At 43.3% G+C, this 22,376-nt stretch overlaps 1 protein-coding gene across 2 annotated transcripts in view; it reads left to right on the top strand.

Moving 5' to 3' along the window:
- The first annotated feature begins 429 nt into the window (after positions 1-429).
- The window catches only part of LOC102938147 (solute carrier organic anion transporter family member 1C1), a 45,155-nt gene continuing 23,208 nt past the window's right edge, over positions 430-22,376 (top strand). The window contains exons 1-6 of one of the 2 annotated variants that reach the window (XM_007071183.3): positions 430-703; positions 6,135-6,280; positions 6,899-7,040; positions 7,142-7,274; positions 15,504-15,634; positions 16,404-16,550. In XM_007071183.3, coding sequence (XP_007071245.1) covers positions 6,170-6,280; positions 6,899-7,040; positions 7,142-7,274; positions 15,504-15,634; positions 16,404-16,550 — 664 coding nt within the window. In that variant the 5' untranslated portion in view covers positions 430-703; positions 6,135-6,169. Of the gene's footprint in view, positions 704-6,134; positions 6,281-6,898; positions 7,041-7,141; positions 7,275-15,503; positions 15,635-16,403; positions 16,551-22,376 lie in introns of those variants that run through there. The other variant, XM_043538918.1, reaches the window with a different exon arrangement.

Here is a 22,376-nt window from a genome sequence, read left to right on the forward strand (position 1 = left end):
CAATATTCCATCTATGCCCTCTTTTCCAGGCATAGTCCCTTTTCTTCAGCTTTCAATTAGGGCAACTCTACTGCCCCTTTGTGCCATGGGTGTGGCCCAAAGGGGATGTATCAGGGACCACGATCTCTCGATGTGAAGGGTTAGTTAGACCCTAGAGCTAATTCAGTTCTTGGCTTCTCTAATGAGACCCTCAGCAAGGGCATCAATTAATGCAAGTTGTAACGTTTATAAAGTGATGTGGATACTCGTTTAGAAACTGAGCCTTTACCCTCAAGCTCCTTTCGCACAGGCCACCAAACAGTTATCAGATTTGCAGTGTGTAAAGGTTCTTAGTCCAGCTTTAGCATTTACTCTGTAAAAAAAAATAATGGAGAAAACATGTTGTTTTTTTCTGGGAGAGGCTGGTACCAGCAGAATACCAAATTAGTGACTCTGCAAGAGTCCAAAATCCAAATACCATCGAAGGCAGAATACCAAATTAGTGACTCTGCAAGAAATCTGCCTGCTTTTGAAAAGCTGTTGCTTCGGCGGCTTTGGAAAAGTTTTGAAATCACAGTAAAAAAGAACAGCGAGGTTTAGGAATGTTGCGGAGTATCCTCTACCTTTTAAAGAAGGCAGCCCTCCTGCCGTGACGTTACACTGGCATCCTGCCTGAAAGCTCTTGAGCACTGAGAAGAAAGGATCTGACACAGAAGTGACACAAGTAAGTTCTCTTTCTCACTCTCTTTCTTTCTCAGTTTCTCTCCCTTTGTTGTTTTTTTTAATGATTAAATGCTACCTATGGGGGTGGGAAAAACTACTTAACACTAAGTAGCACTGGGTTTGTGTTTGCTGGTTTTGCTTAAACATGGAAGAGACTATTTAAATCCACAAAAGACAAAGGTACAGTATAACTAAGCTGAAATATACTTTTTTTTAAAAAGGACAATCATTGTGGACAGCTGGTGTTTTCACTGATTTATTTTAAAAAACTTGTTACATGAGTGATTCAATAGTTTCTTAGGATTCCTATTATTACACACTGCTCACTAAAAATATGACTGTCTCACTAGGAAGAGCAGGAAAATGCCTACATAGAGTTTAATGTTTGTTATCATTTAAAGGTGAATCCTTAGTCTAGCAGTATAGCACAAAACATTTGGAGAAGAAAATCCGGTCATGCAATTTAAATGATATTTATCTAAAGGAGTCAGATATTGTACACAGTTAATCATCAGCAAAAGAGAAGAGGCACAAAGTTCATTTGCTTTAGAGGACTCCATTTTTCAGCTCAAGTCTCTTTAAGACTAGAGTAGGTTTGAACACACAATACATTAATGATCTAAACTGTGAATGCTTATTGGAGTTGATATCTAATTGTTAATGATTAGCACCTCTTCAATTGCCATTAAAACCAACATTTTCCAAAGCTAGTACTGCTGAAATTGGAGGTTTGGGTGGTTCAGATGTAAATTTTGGCCTTTCTGGGCACTCCTGGAGTTTTCAGAAAAGGAACATAAGTCACCCCCCTGGGTTGGAGACCAGAACAATGCAATGGAAGAGGGACATGGTTAAGGGGTTGGTCAGTTATCCTGAATTTTCAGAAGCCCTAAAATGATTACCTGGATCTCAAACAGGTGCTGCTGTTCTGCTCATGAAAAGGGCATCATTAAGTTAGCAGGAGCAAGTTAATGAACCGATATCCTTCTCCCTCAGACAGAGCAGGCCTGTGAACATCCTTATGACTGGAACAGCCTCCAAAGGCTCTACAGAAAGAGCAGGCAAGAAAAAACATGGTGGAAATTGGCTAGGCCTCGTGAAAGGGCGCAATGGAGACTGGCCTGGATAACCTGGAGCAATGGCTGTTCGAGTGAAATATAAAGAACATAGAAAAATTAAGGCTACGTACACAACACCAAGAAGTGACACCTTAGCTGAAAAAATACAAACCATCATGTCAATAATTTCAATACACAGAGAACAGATAGCATTAGACTCTTATGGTGGCCACGGTGTCATCGTAGGACATCCCGGTGAGCCACGCTCTGAGGCGGTCAGGCAGGGGTTCAGTAGGGTAGCTGCTAGGCTGTGATGACCTCCTGTGTGAGGGCACAGAAGGGCAGGGCAGGGAACAGCCAATGGGTCTGATGGTGAATGTAGGGCTCTCTGTGCAGAAGAGAGTCAGTGACACAGACTAGAGGAGGAACCGAACAGAAGCACATATACACTAAAGACATTAGGCATCCGCACCTGAAACAGGGAGCAAGGCAGGGCAGTGATTGAAAGAGGGAACAAACTATGGGCTGTGCCCTCCTAGCCTGGAATGGGTGCAGTGGGCACTTAGAGGAACAGTGCCGGGGTCGTATGGAGTGGTGCACTGGGTGGAGTAAAAAGGTTTTGGTAGAAACGCAACAGCAAAGTGCTGGTTAATCTGAGGTCCTAAGAGAATAGATCTAGGGCAAGGCCCTCCCCTATCAGACATAACTTTAGTGTTTTCCAAATCAACCTATCACTGAGCTTCTCCCAGTTTTCATTTGACCTGTATGGCAAAACATGCCATTAATACTTCAACATGCCTGTCATATGCATTGACAGACATGGTCTTGGTTTAGGATAAGACTTCAGGATTTATGCAAGGGAAGCAGAAAATTATACATGTGGGCAACCCTAGTGAGTTCTTTACCCATAAAATACATCCCCGTGTGCAATGTCCATGATAAGTGCTGTCATTCTTGCCCTTATTAAGCTAGAACTTCATCTCTTATCTTTCTTGGAGTTCTTATCCTCACTGGCATTACAATGTCCAGAGTCACGTCCAGGATCCATGCAGAACCTTCTGTGCCCAGTACTTCAGCTGATTCAGTCATGATGTGTGAGTGTGTTGGAATGTTGAGCTACTCTCTGGAAATGTCCCTGATTTTCCCTTACACTATCCTGAGTGCACAGACTCCATTAGCATATGCTAATGAGTCTTTTCCGTATGACAATGAGGCGCTGGCGGGTACAGCAGGCAGATGGGCACTTTCAGGTAATTTGCATTTTGAAAATTCCTCTCTCTGTGGAGCTGGTCTTCCCCAAGTGCCTTCTGCCATGCAGAATCCTGGCCCCCTCCAAATCACAGACTTCCATTCTTCATAGTTATCATTATGCCTGTCTCGTATATCAATTGAAATGAGACAGACCGCATACCCATGTCAGCAGCTGCATGATCAAATCCTTTGCAGTTGGGTACTTCCCACTGATGACTGAAATGCAGGGGGCTGTGACTGCAGCTGCCCAAGAATATTAGCATCGTCCTCATGTAGTGTGTTAGATATGCACTGATTATCCTCCTGATTGTTGCCCAGATTGGGATGCATGGCAAGCTTGTGATGGATCCAGGCTGACAGAGCACCTAATCTGTAAATGGCATTATAATCATAATACTTAGCACTTACATAGTGTATTTCAGTCTTAGATTTTCAAATCACTTTTCAAAGGAGGTTAGTAGCTTTATCCCCTTTTGGGGACACTGAGGCATAGAGAAGGGAAACGACTTGTCCTAGGTCACCCAACAGGCCAGTGCCAGGAATAGACCCAGGTACCTGTCCAGTGCTCTGTCCACTATCCCACACTGCCTCACCCCTGTGAAGTCTGCCTACAGCAAAGTCTGAAAGTTCCACATGACATTATGTATCCAAAACTAAGCACTGAATTTCCTTACTGTGCCTACAATGGGCCACCTTTGAAAAGTCCCCCCAATGAGAATGTAGTATCTCTGAAATCAGACCCTTGACCTGTGTATATTTAAGATACAGGAAATGGATAAAAGTGTTATGGGCCAAATGCTCTACTGGTACAAATTAGCACCGTTCAAATGACTTCAGTGGTATTGCACCAATTGGTCTCAGCAAAGAATTTGTCCCTAAACTCTGTTACTTGTTAATATCCTCATCAGACCCTATGATTCTATGATTTTGGGTCAGCATTGCCTTTCAGGTTCACTGTAGTTTCCCCTGATAAGGTAGCTCAGACCATCCCATTTCGTGAAGAGCACCCTTCTGTCTGAGTCTTTAAAAAAAAGATTTTACAGCAACATTAAAATAGGCTTCCAGATATTAGCCTCACATGAAACATATTGTGAAAAATACTCCTTGAATAGCAGGGTGCTCTTTTTCAATCTAGCTTAGGCATCTTTCACTATGGCAACTTATGACTGGGATATCATTCCCCCTTGTTTTGTTGTCTCCTTTCCACCTCTGCCATCATTTATAATTATCTGTCTAATTTTGGGCCTGATCCTGCAAACACTTATGCCGATGAGTAATTTTACTCACACAGAAAGTGCTACTGAAGTTAATAGAATAGCATTCATCCTGTGCATACATTTTTGCAGGATAATGCCTTTAATCTGTATATACTACAGCTGTGCTGAGGACAAAAGTTCTATTTATGAAGGACTTTCAGATTTTGAAATTTGGATATTTTCCGAACTGAAAATTTTCAAATTCTCTGCAAAAGAAAATTCCCCCCACCCCAGTTCCCCAAAAGTTTTGGATCAATTGAAACATTTCTTTTCAAAAAAATCAAAATGTTTCGTTTCAGTTTTGTTGGTTTTTATATTTTATTATATCACGATACATAAAAAAATATAATTTTTTTAAAAAAGAAAACTAATATAAAAATCAAAACATTTTGTTGACATGGTTGGATCTTTTTTTCAGTCTTCTTCCCAAATTGAAGTATTTTTTGATTTCAATGGAATTTCATATTTCAAGAGAATATGGTTAGAAGTTTCTCTGAACAGCTCTATAAACATTTTGTGGCAGGGTTGTATAATCTTATTTGTCTGTAAAGCACCCTGCATGCTTTTAATAATAGACTCATAGAACTTTAGGACTGGAAGGGACCTCAAGAGGTCATCAAGTCCAGTCCCCTGCACTAACAGCAGGACTAAGTATTATCTAGACCAGGGATAGGCAACCTTTGGCCTGCGGCCCGCCAGGGAAAGCCGCTGGCAGGCCGGAACGGTTTGTTTACCTGCAGTGTCCGTAGGGTTGGCCAATCGCAGCTCTCACTGGCTGCGGGAAACAGGAAATGGGGGCTGCGGGAAACGACGCGGGCCAAGGGATGTGCTGGCCACCACTTCCCGCAGCCCCCATTGGCCAGTGGGAGCTGCGATTGGTGAACTTGTAGATGCTGCAGGCAAACAAAGCATCCCGGCCAGGCAGCGGCTTTCCCTGGTGGGCCGCAGGCCAAAGGTTGCCGATCCCTGCCCTAGACCATCCCTGACAGGGGTTTGTCTAACCTGCTCTTAAAAATCTCCAATGATGGAGATTCCACAACCTCACTAGGCAATTTATTCCAGTGCTTAACTACCCTGCCAGTTTTTCCTAATGTCCAATCTAAACCTCCCTTGCTGCAATTTAAGCCCATTGCTTCTTATCCTATTCTAAGAGGTTAACGAGAACAATTTACCTCCCTCCTCCTTGTAACAACCTTTCATGTACTTGAAAATTGTTAGCATGTCCCCTCTCAGTCTTCTCTTTTCCAGACTAAACAAACCCAATTTTTTCAATCTTCCCCCATAGGTCATGTTTTCTAGATCTTTAATCATTGTCGTTGCTCTTCTCTGGACTTTCTCCAATTTGTTCATATCTTTCCTGAAATGTGGCACCCAGAACTGGACACAATACTCCAGTTGAGGCCTAAACAGCGCAGAGGAGAGTGGAAGAATTACTTCTTGTGTCTTGCCTACAACACTTCTTCTAATACATCTCAAAAAGATGTTTGGGTTTTTTTGCAACAGTGTTACACTGTTGACTCATATTTAACTTGTGATCCACAGTGACCCCCAGATCTCTTTTTGCAGTGCCCCTTCCTAGGCAGTCATTTCCCATTTTGTATGTGTGCAACTGATTGTTCTTTCCTAAGTGGAGTACTTTGCATCTGTCCTTATTGAATTTCATCCTATTTACTTCAGACCATTTCTCCAGTTTGTCCAGAACATTTTGAATTTTAATCCCATCCTCCAAAGCACTTGCAGCCCCTCCCAGCTTGGTATCATCCGCAAACTTTATAAGTGTACTCTCTATTTCATTATCTAAATATGAAGATATTGAACAGATATTATGTGATTACCATATAAATAATAACTCACTAATTTTTCCAAACAGGAAGACTTATATATTCAATCTAGAAGAGCAATACCATGGAAACAAGAATGATTCCTGACCAATCTAAAGACAATCCACCTTTCCTGGACAGAAGTATTGGGCCACTTCCTGTCAAGATAATGTATCCTTATTTTTCTAAGTTAAAGGTATAAAGATCACAGCTCAACCTTTAATCGCCTAAAAAGCATTGAAAACTGTATTTTGATGTTTTATGAATATTCACTGAGTTCAGTGTGCTAGTATGTAACACTATTTATTAAAGTTCAGGAAATGTTACTGCTTTATAGTCTGAGCCCAAGCCCAGTTATGTCAAAGGAAGTTTTCAGTGGGCTTTGGATCAGGCTGAATCTTGGAAATGGATGCATTAGAAATATACAGAGTGGTAATAATAACGGTGACTATGGCTAGATTTATTATTATTATTATTATATTTAAATAGCTTTACACAGGAAACCCTTGCCAGGAAAGGCAACAGCAAAGACTAAAATGTAGGCAGGGAGTGCATTCCCCCCTGTGGCTAGCAGCCCTTCTCAGATAGCACATAGAAACAATGGGAGCTGAAGCTCAACATATTTCGTTGCAAAGTATGAGAGTTTGAAGGCCAGCTTAATTATGAAGTAAAATCCGCTGACTGAAGGAAAACCACTGAAAGGAGGGTTTACCGAAACAACACATCTAGTATCTGTATTTCGTTGCCAATCCCCTGAGCCATCCAATCGCTGAGGAAAGATGGTTCTTAACCGACTCAATTTCCTTTTCTTCAGATATTTCTTGGGGCACTAGCATTCTCCTTTTTTGCCAAAGGATTTTCTGGAAGCTACATGAAGAGTATGTCAAGTCAAATTGAAAGGAGATTTGAAATTTCATCATCAGTTGTCGGCATCATTGATGGCAGCTTTGAGATAGGTATGTATCTTTCCCTTTGGAAGTAAAAAGGATGAGCATTTTAATGGACAATTTGTTTAAAAGTAGCTATTCTCATAGGAGCTTTGCTTATATCTCTTCAGGTAACTTAATGGTGATGATACTGGTGAGCTATCTTGGGTCAAAGGTTCACCGGCCCAAAGTAATTGCTGCTGGATGTCTCATCATGTCATTTGGAACATTTTTATCACTGATGCCTCATTTCCTAATGGGACGGTAAATATGGCTGATTATTATATTATGCACCATTTAGACTCTGTCAAAGTCAGATTCAGGACTCACATAATTTGTCAGCCCACTCTGTTTATTAGCAAAGTGCTTTGCCAATGCACCCAGATATGTGAGCCCCTCTCTGAGGCTCCAGCTAACTTATTTATACAAATAAGCCAAAGCCAATTTAACATAAGAGACAAAAGGAAGCAGAAACTGACAAATATACATACATATCTTATTTGCATACTGACGTTTACCAATCTCCTAGCTCAGTAGGAGCTCTAAGTTAATTAGTTTGAGGACTCATTGTCTCACACTCCTTAATGTTTCTCTTCCTGACAACTATATTTCAACAAACCCTTCAAGTAGCATTTCTTTAATGAATTATAATTTCAATATAATTCATTCTACTTTCACAATCCCTCCTTTTGGTCAAGCTACGCAATGACCAACAATTACTGGGTTCCACATATCAATCGTTCTTTATCTCTTTGTTCATCAGTGATATTTAAAATCATCAAATTAGCACTCTGGTTTGGGGCCGCTATCTGTGTAGCATGCCTGACACAATTTTGGATACAACAGGAAAGTAACTGAAAACATACAAAAATTATTAGGATTCCAAACAGGAGAGTTAGGGCTCCCTGAAACAACCAGTTTCCTATGCCAGAGAAATTGAAAATGTTACTTAGCCACTTCCATGAAGAACTTGGCTCTTCGTGGGGAAGATATGCGATTTGTTCTAAGTGGCTAGCACGATCTATTACCTCATTGGTGTTGTCTGGTATATACACACAGCAGTCTTTTCCAAAGAGAGCACAAGTCCCTCCTTTTGCCGCAAGCACTACGTCCAATGCCTGACGGTTTTGGAGGGCCATCTGTTGGATTGCCCCTGTTTCTTTGGCCAGGGCTCTTAAACTTTCTCCGGTTTCATTTGCCATTATTTCAACTACTGCTTGTAACCTTAGGAGCCTTTTTGCATGGTGTATTACTCCCCCTAATGGTATTAAGGAACTGCCAATGGCCTCTTCCCAGATTAAGGGGCTTATGTTATTTACATACCATTGGGCATCTGTTAAGTCCCTTCTTTTTTGCCTGAATTTGCGGAGGCGTTCTCGAGGGAAGGTTCCTAGCGTTCGGAATTGTGGGAAGAGTCGTGCAGGATAACAGATTCCTGACCAATTAGCTGGTAGTGCGGTATAAGCTCTGGTCCCACACACCCAGTGATGGCCTATTAAGGCCGGGAAGGGTTGGTTGCACCCATTTGTCATATATGTGTTTGCAGAGGAGGAGGAGTATCCCCCAAAGGGTATAAGGTAATTCTCCTTATGAGGAGTGGCGTTATTTGCATGACTGTAGGGGGAACATGAGATTGATTTCTCTGTTTGATCCCAGGTTGAGAAAAAAATTCATATCTCCATACCCGGCCCGCCACTTTTTAGTTTTGTTTGAATAATCCCATACACCATTGGCCACAATATGCTGAAGGCAACGGCTTTTCCCCAGATCCAGCCCTGTCCCATTACACACCCAACACCAATGACCTTTTCCCTCCACCACACTTATCCATTTAGATGCATTTATTCCCACCGCTTCCCAAGTGTCATTGATGTTCCATATTTTGTTAAACAGACGAGGCCCTCCAGTGAGGTCTGGGGACTTGAGTGGGATAGCCAGGACAGGAACACCAGTTTGAGAGTGGGCTGGGATGTGGCTGCAGACCCAGCAATTAGAAATATTAAGGGTCTGAGCTATCCACACCTGCTGCTGGATAAAAGAATTGTCATCGTGGTCTCCCCAGACCGTAAGATACCAGCAGCCGAGGAACAGGCAGAGGTACATGTTGGAGGCAAGGCTCTTCTGGTTCTGACAGCCTCAACTGAGGGAACTGCAGTCATGGTTTTACGCCCACCAGGCAGTAGACGCTAGGCTAGCTATTGCTTTTTTTTGTTTGTCGTCTGCTTCTGGCAACCTTTACGAGAGCGTAGATTGTAAGGTATTGCAGACTGTTCCTCTACGTCTTCTTCTGGAATCAAAATTGACTCTGCGTTGTCCTGAGGTGATGATTGGTTCTCTGGGGATGGTGCCTTCTTACACTGTGAAGCATGTATCCATGCTGCGATGCCAGATAGCTTAACAGCCGTCTGTGTAGTAAGCAGTACCTGATGAGGACACTTCCACCGGGGCTCCAAGGCGTGCTTTTGATGATGGTGCCGTACGTAGACCCAATCACGTGGCTCGAGGTTGTGGCAAGCATCAGAGGTGGGTTCCGTGGGCCAGGCGGCTCGAACCTGTGAATAGAAGTGACTTACAGCTTGCATTAGTCCCTTGCAATACTGAAGGAGCGCGCTGTGAGTCAAGTTCCAATCTGGAACGGGAGTGATGGTAGTCATAGCTTGCATAGGGTGTCCCATAACAATTTCAAAGGGACTTAATTTATGCCTTTGGGATGGAGTGGATCTCATGTCCATAGGGGCTAATGGTAAGGCTACTGGCCAGCTTAATCCTGTAGAGTCACAAATTTTAGCAAGCTTATTCTTAAGTACACCACTTCGTCTTTCAACTGCACCAGCACTCTGTGGGTGGTAGGGACAGTGCAACAGGTGTTTGATATGCAATATACGGTCCAGGTGTTGAACAAGTTGTCCAGTAAAATGTGTACCCTGATCACTGGACAGAGTAGCAGGAATTCCCTTGGCAGGCATAATATGATTTAACAAATATTTGGCAACAGACAGTGAGTCAGCCTTGCGACAAGGAAAGGCTTCAATCCAACCAGAGAACATACCATAACCAATATAAATTCATATTGTTGACACTTAGGCATTTGTACAAAATCAAGTTGCCAATGCAAGAACGGTGCTTGAGGCAGGCCCTGGAGCCCCGGGCCACTTTTACAGGTTTACCAATATTATGGCTTTGGCAAATGGTACAGGCTGCACAGTGGCGGGCTGCAAAAGAGCTAAAATGGGGGGCCCACCATCCTGTCTTAGTTACAGCAGAGACCATCCCCTCCTTTCCGACATGCGAAACACCGTGTAGCAGGGCGATCAGAGACGGGTAGAGTGAAAAGGGGGCTACAAAGGCGCCAGTAGGCGAGCGCCAAAGAGAATCGGGATGTAGAGAGCAACCTTGGGCAACCCAGGATTCTTTCTCGGTTTCTGGGGCAGAGTCTTGGAGCAGGGTGAGGTCAGTGAGGGACGGCGGCGGTATAGAAACAGAAAGGGAACCTAGAAATGCTGCTGCCATAGAACCTTCCCCAGATGCATGTTTAGCAGAGGCGTCAGCAAATGCGTTACCCTTAGCAACATCAGTATCCGCCATTGAGGCCAGGGCACTTAACAATAGCTAGGGCAGACGGAAGTAAAACTGCATACAGGAGGGCAGCGATGTAGGGCCCATTTTTAATAGGGGTACCGGCAGAGGTAAGGAAACCCCGAGTTTGCCAGAGGGTACCCAAGTCATGTACAACCCCAAAAGCGTAGCGGGAGTCAGTGTAAATGGTGGCGGAGCGTCCCTCCGCCAAAAAGCAGGCACGGGTGAGGGCAACTAATTCAGCGACTTGTGCTGAGGTTACAGAAGGTAAAGGCGCAGCTTCCAGGGTTTCAGAGAGTGAAACTACAGTGTATCCTGCAAGGAGACGACCTTGCAAGGTCGTCTCGAAAACAGGAACCATCAGTAAATAAAACAAGGTCAGAGTTAGGGAGAGGGACATCAGAAAGGTCAGAGCGCGGGACGGTGACAGCAGAGACAGTTGCAAGGCAGTCGGGGGGATCACTGTCATTAGACAAAGGAAGGAGAGTTGCAGGGTTTAACTGAGAATAACGCTTTATGGTGATATATGAAGCTGATAGTAGTAAAAGTTCGTACCTGGTAAGGCGGGCAGAGGAGAGGTGGCCTGTGTTACGTTGTAGCAGGAGAGTTTCTACAGAGTGAGGGACCAGGAGGGTGAGAGGAGAGCGGAGAACAAGGGAATCAGACATTTCGACTAGGCGCGCTGCAGCAGCCACAGCACGCAGGCAGGGGGGTAAGCCTTGGGCAACAGGGTCTAAAGTGGCAGAGAAATAAGCCACTGGGCGGTTCTTTTCTCTGTGCATCTGAGTGAGAACTCCAAGTGCACACCCAGATTGTTCGTGGCAGAAAAGGGTAAAAGGCTTAGAATAGTCAGGCAGCCCTAAGGCAGGGCAGAAGCCAAACCCTGTTTGAGGGAAACAAAGGCAGAATTGGCCTCAGGGGGCCACGGCATGTAGTCAGGCACAGAGAATCAAGTGAGTTCCTGGAGAGGTTTTGCAAGGGAGGCGTATTGGGGAATCCACTGTCTGCAAAATCCAGCCATGCCTAAAAACTTCCGGACCTGGCGTGGGGGAGCGGGATCAGGGAAAGCTAAGGATAGCTTGGACGCGGGTGGGAGAAAGTGCACGGGAACCCTGGGAGAGGAGAAAGCCAAGGTATGTGACAGAAGCTTGACAGAGCTGTAGTTTAGAGCGAGAAGCTTTGTGACCCTTATTTGCTAGGGCAGTAAGGAGCACTAGAGAATCAGTTTCAGAGGCAGACAATGAAGGGGAACAGAGGAGTAGATCATCTACATATTGGACTAGTGTGGACCTGGATGGGAAAACAAGGTCAGCAAGGTCTCAGGCTAATGCTTGGGAAAAATATGACGGGCTTTCAGTATACCCCTGGGGCATGTGGTCCATGTGTACTGTTGCCCCTTGTAAGAAAAGGCAAACAGGAACTGGGAGTCAGGGTGAACTGGGACAGAAAAGAAAGCAGAGCACAAATCAACAACAACAGTAAAATGAGTTGCATCTGGTGGGATAGAAGTCAGAATCTTTGAGAGAGGCAAGTTTTGATTCTGTCCACCTATGATTTGCCTCTTCCCACCACTGCATGAAACAATCAACCTCTCCTTATGCCAATTTAGTTTTAGGTTGGCTGAGTTTGTCTTTTAAGACGTCTACTCGGTCTTTGTCCCAAGATCCTAACAGTGGCCACTGAATTTTGGGATTCTCCTGAGTTAGCCTAGACCATTTTTCCAGAAATTTACAGGAGTCTGCTTTCCTAAAATACATAAAATGAGCAGGCGTTCCTTTAGGGAACTGTCCCGACTTAGACATCTGGTTACCCATACAGGAGGACTTTACACACCAATCACACAAGAAGGAAAGCCAGGTTCGTCAGAACGATGCCCGGTGCAACACACAAAAGGAGCCCACAGGCTACTGCCTCAATCGCCCTTGCTTTCACACCAAGGGTTTTACCCAAGGCGCGGTGCGCCTGCGATTGTGCAGATTTCACTCACTCAGACCGTGGGGACAGGAACCCTTTGGTCAGCCGATCCCCAGACGGAGACGGCGCCCAAACTCAAACACACCACAGGGAGGACGGATAGACACAGAGACAAGACAGTCCTCAGTCTGCACAAAACACAGAAATAATTACCTGACCAGATTCCTGATGTCAGATCCCGGGATCCCTACCAGAAAAGAATGGGAACCAACAGGTTCGATGATGTAGACTTCACTGTGGTCATGCACCCTTCCGTTCTGGCGGAGGACCGCTCGGGCCAAATGCCCAGGTGCCGGCTTGCCACGGCCGTCCTAAGAACAGTCAGGAGTCACACGGCCCCAGCGAAGACGCTTGCCATCTTGGTGGGACCTCCAAATTGTCAAAGTCAGATTCAGGACTCACATAATTTGTCAGACGGCTCTGTTTATTAGCAAAGCGCTTTGCCAATGCACCCAGATATGTGAGCCCCTCTCTGAGGCTCCAGCTAACTTATTTATACAAATAAGCCAAAGCCAATTTAACATAAGAGACAAAAGGAAGCAGAAACTGACAAATATACATACCTATCTTATTTGCATACTAACGTTTACCAATCTCCTAGCTCAATGGCTCCATGTCTAGTTGCCCCAGGGGTCAGTCCTGGGGCCGGTTTTGTTCAATATCTTCATAAATGATCTGGAGGATGGTGTGGATTGCACCCTCAGCAAGTTTGCAGATGACACTAAACTGGGAGGAGTGGTAGATACGCTGGAGGGTAGGGATAGGATACAGAGGGACCTAGACAAATTGGAGGACTGGGCCAAAAGAAATCTGATGAGGTTCAACAAGGACAAGTGCAGAGTCCTGCACTTAGGATGGAAGAATCCAATGCACCGCTACAGACAGGGACCAAATGGCTCGGCAGCAGTTCTGCAGAAAAGGACCTAGGGGTTACAGTGGACGAGAAGTTGGATATGAGTCAACAATGTGCCCTTGTTGCCAAGAAGGCCAATGGCATTTTGGGATGTATAAGTAGGGGCATTGCCAGCAGATCGGGGGACGTGATCGTTCCCCTCTATGCGACATTGGTGAGGCCTCATCTGGAGTACTGTGTCCAGTTTTGGCCCCCACACTACAAGAAGGATGTGGAAAAATTGGAAAGAGTCCAGCGGAGGGCAACAAAAATGATTAGGGGACTGGAACACATGAGGAGAGGCTGAGGGAACTGGGGATGTTTAGTCTTCAGAAGAGAAGAATGAGGGGGGATTTGATAGCTGCTTTCAACTACCTGAAAGGGGGTTCCAAAGAGGATGGCTCTAGACTGTTCTCAGTGGTAGCAGATGACAGAACGAGGAGTAGTGGTCTCAAGTTGCAGTGGGGGAGATTTAGGTTGGATATTAGGAAAAACTTTTTCACTATGAGGGTGGTGAAACACTGGAATGCGTTACCTAGGGAGGTGGTGGAAAAACCTAGAAGTTTTTAAGGTCAGGCTTGACAAAGCCCTGGCTGGGATGATTTAGTTGGGGATCGGTCCTGCTTTGAGCAGGGGGTTGGACTAGATGACCTCCTGAGGTCACTTCCAACCCTGATATTCTATGATTCTATGATTCTAAGTTAATTAGTTTGAGGACTCATTGTCTCACACTCCTTAATGTTTCTCTTCCTGACAACTATATTTCAACAAACCCTTCAAGTAGCATTTCTTTAATGAATTATAATTTAAATATAATTCATTCTACTTTCACATCTCCAACTTTTGAAGCAGTTTTTCTTCAGTACACTTGATATAAAAGCTGAAGAACTGGTTTAACAAATTAAAGTTTCCCCCAAAGATTGGATGGTTTCAGTAGCATGGTAGGACATGATATTTTAGCATTCATTGACTCTCTGACTTACTGAAGGCCCTATTCTGAGCCTACCTGGTTCTGTGGTATGGGGGCAGCCAGAGCTCCATGTTCAGAGAATGTTACTTGGATCTAGAAGTAGCCAACAGATCCTGATGGAACAGTCTTCTTTTTCAATGGTCACTGTAAACAGCTGCCAGAAAGCACTAATTTCTGGGTGCTGTATGAGGCAATGCCCCTTTCCCATCCCCACAACTGCCATATATGACAACCAGTGCACAGAAGGAATGACATCATGGAAGGCAGTGCCTCCCCACCATGCCAGTGGGAGAGGCTTGTTTCTTCCCAGAACAGGGCTAGCCAGGGAGGAACTGCCATAAAAGAAAGATTGAGTAGGGATACTGAGTGGGGCTATGTGGACCAAACAGCAGAAAAGGCCCCAATCTCTACTCTGCTTGTGGAATTGTAGAGGGCCAGCAGTCTCCGAGAACTGCATGGCACTGCCCAGTGAGGGGTATATTGATTTAATCCATTCTCTCAGTAGAGCTTTGAAAGATAAACCTTTTCCCATAATGCAAGTGTAATATCCAGAGGGAGGGTGGCAACGAGCCATGGACCATATTGCCTTTCATCACATTAGTAGACACTAATACTATACTAAATCCCAGATGCTGTAAAAATAACAATGTGGCTGTCAGTATGTGGAAACCCTGAACACTACCGAACAACAACAACATCAGGTTGTCTCTTCTTTACTCCTCTGAATGAAGTCTCTAGATAAAAACATAAGCTATTTGAATGTGCAGCCAAGCCAGACACTGAGTGGTCACAACTGAATTTAAAATTCCTGTAGCCAGGGTTGACTTAAGGGATGTGCAACCTTTAATAGCTCTCTTAGCTAGGGAACAGCATTATAGTCCCATATGAAGGTGCATCAACAGATCTCAATTCTCTTTGGAGAACCACTAAGCTGTGACGCACCCAAGCCACAGCTATTTGTCGATCAACTCTGCCTTCATATAATAGACAAAGTAATTCCATGAGCACCAAATTTATGTACAATTTTCATAAAAGATAAGTTATTTATATTTCAGCTACATCTTACACCATTATTTTCCAGTTATAATTATGAAAGAATACCACTTACAGAGGACAACTCTTCTACAAGTTTATCAGCATGCTCTCTAGCGTTACCTTTACATCGTCCGACTTTAGACGCTATAGAAATGACTAGAGAGTTGAAAAATTCTGGTAAGCAAAAGCTCTGTGATTGGACTCAGTCTTGGTTAACATCATTTTATATATTCTCTTTTTATTGGAAAGTATAATATTAAAACCACTAAGAGGAAGCATGTTCTCCAGTCACCCCTCCCCTCCATCCCATCTCCCAAATTTAATGGAAGCCATGTATATATATTGAGGAGAAAATAGAAAGAGCTAAGTGTAGAACTCCTATTATCCAGATTAGAATCTCTTGTTATTTACATACACATTCAACCTTATGTAATTCCACTAATGTATGAGGCAGAATATCCAAAGAAAACATACCCATTGTCCTGATTAAGCAAAGCACTTAAATAGGTGCTTAAAAGTTAAACACGTACTTAAGTGCCTCAACTTCAGTGAGAAGACCTGTCTGAGTAAATGCTCACCAATGTGAGTAAGCATTGCACAATCAGGCCTGTTATTGGGATGTTCTGCTTGCAAGATTACTGCTCCCCCCAACATTTTTGTGGCCAGCAAAATGTCATCCCCTTGCAATCTAATGACATTTTTCATTGTATCACTGGATCCTGTCAAAATATTATGATGTTGTATCAGAACACCCAAGATTTTCTCTTGAATGGCTGGCATAAAATGGACCTCAAGGAGGTATAGCAGATTGTGAAGAAAACAGACTAATTAAATCTATTATCGGTGTTTTTCTCCGCATTGTTCAAAAGGCACCCTTTCGATTCCATTGCAAATAAGTTCTTCTGAAAGCTCTCTTTCCAAAAATGTAAATATTTGTTGCCTACAGGATGTGAAAAAGCAGCAAGCTCCTATCTGTGGATCTTTGTACTGATGGGAAACCTTTTACGTGGAATTGGTGAAGCACCTATTATGCCCCTGGGGGTGTCGTATGTTGATGATTTTGCCAAAGAAGAAAACTCAGCATTTTACATAGGTAATACATTAATGTACAATATCAACTCCCAGATCAATCTTTTAAACATTTCTGCATCAAAACTAGAACACCACCAGTGTTCAGTTGACAATAGTCTGCATTCTTTCCTCACCCACAACAGTAAGAGTGGAATGCTGAGCAAGTTCCATGCTTATCTTTGGCAAAGCGTTCTAAACAGCAGCTTTTCCTCCCCCTCAGGGTGTCTCGCAACATGGATCAGTTTGTTGGCCGACGGAACAAGTGGAGCATAGTCAGAGACTTACCCTGAGAGAAGTACATGGGGGCCATGAAGAGCTGTGTGCGGCTCTAGACCCACAGACTGTCGTTGCTTTAGAGAACAGACTCTTCCTAACCACCCTTCCCCAAATAACTCACTTGAATAATAATAATACTTTAAACATTTTATTAAAAGCTTTCAGAAAGCTTGCAGTTGGCACTTTGAGTTTTGCCACCTAGCACAACTGATGTAAAGTCAGGGAGGGAAATATTCAACCAGCTGCCAGGATGTCATTTCCAATCAATGGGCATTTCTTTGGAAGCAGGATCGCTTGTTGACCAGGGGAGAAAGAGTCCCAACTGTCCTAGCTCATTCCTAACCAGTTTAGTACCTTGAACTACTATATCAAACCCATAATCTGTGTAATTGATGCATGGCTAAGCAATTGCCCAGAATAAGTTTGATGGCACATAAACTGGCCATGGAAATAGCAGTATAATATACTAATCTCAGGAAGAACTTGATAGATGATACTGCACCCAAAGCCACTGAAAACAGTCTTCATTTGGGGATGAGGAAAGAAAAATTTTAGATAGAAAGATGTGGAATATACAAAATAGGGCTGTACAAAACCCACTAATTCCCTACCGCAGTTTACCAAGTTATTCATGATTACCTCAGAACTTTCTAATTAGGACTGGTCCAAAAGTCACACTACAGTCACTCAGCCACAGGGAAGGACCATGGTGCATCGGGGAAATGTAGGAGCGGGTCCCTTAGGGGCATATGGGACCTGCAACTACAATACCCTTGAGGCACTCTGGCAGCTCAGACAGACTCAGAGACTAACATTGACTCAACCTGAAACTAAACATTTTCTTTTGGGTCAATAAACTGAAACAAAATTTTTGATTTTGGAATCCTGAAATGTTTCATTGCAACATTTCTGAGTTGAAAATGTTCATAACTTTTCATTCCAATAAAAGTTTTGATACTTTCACATTTCATCCCAATTTGGGATTAAACCAAAAGCTGAAATATTGGATTTTCTGCAGGATGTAAATTCCACTTATTGATCATCTCTCATTGCAATACTCTTCTGCATATCTGATGAGCAAGACCCATCCATGCCATATTAGTGCCTAATAAGTATCGTCCTGTAATGGAAAAAATTCCACTCAAGGCTATCGTTGAATTTTGACCACAAACCTGTGTGTGTGACCTTGGTCAACTAACTTCACTGCTGAGTGCTCACATTTCCACTTGCCCTCCTTTGTCTGGTTTGTCTACTTTAGGGCAGGTCTACACTATGGAGGAAAGTTGATCTAAGCTATATAATTTGAGTTACATTAGTAGCGTAACTCAAGTCAACATAGCTTAGATCTACTTACCGCGGGGTCCACACTATGCTGTGTCGACGGGAGACACTCTCCCGTTGACTCCCCTTACTCTTCTGGTTCCGGTGGAGTACCGGAGTTGACGGGAGAGTGATCTGTGGTCGATTTAGCGGGTCTTCGTTAGACCCACTAAATCGACGCCCAGTAGATTAATCGCTGCACTGTTGATCCACTGGTAAGTGTAGTCTACACTACCGCATGGGGGTTGATCTAAAATCTGCAACTTAGAATCATAGAATCATAGAATATCAGGGTTGGAAGGGACCTCAGGAGGTCATCTAGTCCAACCCCCTGCTCAAAGCAGGACCAATCCCGAACTAAATCATCCCAGCCAGGGCTTTGTCAAGCCTGACTTTAAAAGCTTCTAAGGAAGGAGATTCTACCATCTCCCTAGGTAACGCCTTCCAGTGTTTCACCACCCTCCTAGTGAAAAAGTTTTTCCTAATATCCAACCTAAACCTCCCCCACTGCAACTTGATAGTGAATAGTGTAGCTGAAGTCGATGTACTTAGATCTACTTACTGTGGTGTCTGCACTGAGGTAAGTCGACAGCTGACGCTTTCCCGTCGACTTCGCTTGCACTCCTCATTCTGGTGAAGTACCGGAGTTGACGGGAGAGTGCTCAGTGGTCAATTTATCATGTCTATACTAGACACGATAAATCGACCCCCGCTGGATCGATCGCTGCCCGCCAATCCAGCAGGTTAGTGTAGACAAGCCCTTAGAGTGTAAGTTCTTTGGGGTAGCCTAGTACAATGTAGCTCTGATCACTATTGGAGACTTTTGGTGCTACAGTAATATAAATTATAAATAATTATAACAACATCTGAAGTGTTATAGAATTTAACAGAAAATGAAAGCCTTTCTTTGGCTTTTTACCCATCCAATAGAATTCAATAGAAAATTATATTCCTGCAATAGCATTCTATAAGGTTTTTTTTAAAAAAGCTATAGAAAGGAGATCATTCTCTAATGAATTCCCCAGGACCCTACTGGATTCATCCCATTCCATTTCACATGACTTTGCCACAAGGGAGTCCAAGAGGACAGAATTATTAGTGTTTGAATCTGTATATTGTAGCTTTAAAAATAAAAAAAGCAGCACAATCTTAACTGAAGTTCTGAGTCTGCAAATGCTTATGCACATAACAGCTTTATTCATGTGATTTCAGTGGCACTACTCAAGTGAGTATAATTATTCACATGCCTAGTGTTTGCAGTATTCCTGAACTAGAAATCCAACACATTTGGATATATCAGATGGAATATGTTCTTTTCCGTTCATTCATTTAAAAAAAAAAATCAGGAAAACTCTAATGCATTAGGCACCATTGTAAAAATGGACCTTCCCTGCAATTTTTATGATTTCTGCATACTTAGAACAAGAGGCAGGTCAGTGAATTTAAATACCATGGCCCCAATCCTGCAAACACTTAAGCAGGTGCATAACTTTGCTGGTATAAGCAGTCTCATTGAAGTCTATAGGACAGCTGGTATAAATTGTCATTGCTTCTGGGAGTAAATGTCCAGTTTTTAATGGCATCCACTACATGTAATAACCAATGATTCAGTTGCAACTTATCTGAAAAATAGAAGGGTCAGGTTTACGACATTTCCTTTACTCATATATAAGTACCAAGTCTCATTATTATTATTACTCCATATTTGTATTGTGGCAGCTCCATAGTCAAAGATTATACCTCTATTGTGTTAAGCAATGTAGGCATGAATAATGAAAAGACAAGAGATTTTTGTGGGGGCTCTGTCCCAAAGAGCTTACAAGCTAAGGTCTTGGTCCTGCAAAGATGTATACACATGGTTAACTTTATGCGCTATGAATAACCCTGTTGCCCCATCAAACTTCTCATAGTGCACAAAATTAAGTATGTGTTTTAATTTTTGCAGGATTGGGAGTTAAGGCAATTCATAGCACTCTGCTGATCCTGCAATTCATAGCACTCTGCTGCACCTGTGCCAAGCCCCACAGAAGTCAGTGGGGCTCCCCGCAGGCTCAGGGATCTCCTCATGTAGGTTCATTTGCAGGATCTACCCTTATGTGATGAGAGACCGCAGGTGGTTGCAACAGAGACAGAGAGAGGGAGCACACAGTAACAGTGGGAGTGCTAGCTTCGCAGCAGTCACAGATGCTAAGCCACAGTCATGTGTTTTGTGGGCATCATGGCATAGGTGAATTTTCCTCTTTGTTAATGCTCTGGTCAGTGTTCCCTCTAATTTTTGACAGGCTGTGTGTGCAAAAAATTTCTTCTGTGCAAATTGTTGTGCTTGTGTGCAAATGTTTGTGCTTGCGGTGTTTCGCTGTGTGCGCAGGGTTTAGGATCTGTGTGTGCACGCACACACGCACAGCTTAGAGGGAACGGTGGCTCTGGTTTCATTACAGCCTTTAAACTATGTAATTATAATAGCTAATCACCATGGGCCTGGTGATGATTCACCCTTATTCATAATGAGTAGAATCTGATTCCATAAACAGGCCCATTGCCTTTAATGGGAGCTCTTGGGGAGTAAGGTATTATTCAAAGTAACGCAGGGTATAAGAATTTTCTTCCATTATTATCTAGTTGCATGCAGATGTGATGAGGAAGAGGAATCAGAATCTGAATGCCTTGCTTTGCTCTGTTTCCTTTGTCAGACTTCTCCTGTAATCCTTTGTAATATGATTGTCTGGCTGTTCTGGTTTGCTGCTCACTTTATAGTTCTACGGAGCACTACGCCTTCAATTGATCCTCAGCAAACAACATGCTTATGAATGAGTTTAATTGTAATTGGGTATTAGTTCAATTAATTGGTTTAGCCAGCCATTAAATTTCGCATTCTGCAAGAGGAGTCATTGGCAGTTTTTCATCAGATATATCACATTTCCCTGTGTTTCCTCTGCAGAGCAGAGGCTGCTGAATGAAAATTCTACAGTAAGATTTAATATGGCATTAGGGGTCTATCCTGCTTCCCTGGAAACCAATAGCCAAGATGTGTTTCAGGTGTTAAAACTGATTTATATGTGATATTTATTAAACAAGATATGGGCCAGATGGCACTACACTGATTTACAACAGTTGACCCTCTACATGTAAGTGTGCTCAATTTATTGGCTATGGTTATAGCTGTTCAAAAATTACACAGTAAATAATGAGAGAAGGTTGGTGAGGTGATGTCTTTTATTGGACCAACTTCTGTTGGAGAAAGAGACAAGCTTTTGAGGAAGATGACAAGAAAATGTCACAAATGAACTTATTTTGATCTCTCTTATATCTGGTGCACAGCAGTGTAACAAATTGGCTTCAGTAGAGTGGCTCTTGATTTGCAGGGGAGATCAGATTGGCACTCAATATATTTTAAAAGGTATAAAACATATGCAGATGAGAAGCGTAGGTATAAATCTCTCTACAAACATGGATAATTGCTGCATGCTTGTTTCAAAGTCTGGCTGATGGTTTGATGTATATTCAAGAATTACACAATATAACTTTAAAGACAGATAATATGCTACTAGATCTGTTCACTTACTAGTGTATTTTTAGAAGATTGTCAGGAGTGCACAGAACTTTGAATGGGAGCTGTCTTACTGCAGATTAATACAAAATAAAGGATGAAATCTGGCTCCATTGAAGTCAGGGGAACCAAGATTTCATCCCGATTTCCCCACTGTGTTACTTCAGATTCTACAGTGAAGTGAACTGAGTGAAAGTGGGGTAGAACGGATGTAATGCAGTGGAGAATAAAGTCCACACAGTGGGATCATAGTGTGAGGCTCCATTGTAGGAACCGCTGCTCATTTGCTGAGCAATCACTGTAGTGAGATCTATAAAACAAGGAGCTTCTCAAATTACAAAATGTATAGAAGACGAATCTCCACATGAAAGGGTAAAAGAAGTTGAATTAGGCATATTAATGTAGATTTCAAGGGTGGTCAATCCAATCATATGGGGAAAAATTGGTGGGTGCTCTGCACCAACTGGCAGTCCCCCCGCCCCGCCCCGCCCCAGCTTGCCTCCGCCTCCGCTCCGCCTCCTCCCCTGAGCGTGCCGCGTTCCCACTTTCCCCCCCTAGCTCCCAGCGCTTGCACCACAAAACAGCTGTTTCACATGGCAATCACTGGGAGGAGGAGGAACACAGCGCACTCAGGAAAGAGGTGGGGCCGGGGCGGGGATTTGGGGAAGGGGTCCAATAGGGGCGGGGAAGGGGTTGAAATGGGGG

This window comes from Chelonia mydas, chromosome 1 (assembly GCF_015237465.2).
Source record: "Chelonia mydas isolate rCheMyd1 chromosome 1, rCheMyd1.pri.v2, whole genome shotgun sequence".
Classification (NCBI taxonomy): Eukaryota; Metazoa; Chordata; order Testudines; family Cheloniidae; genus Chelonia; species Chelonia mydas.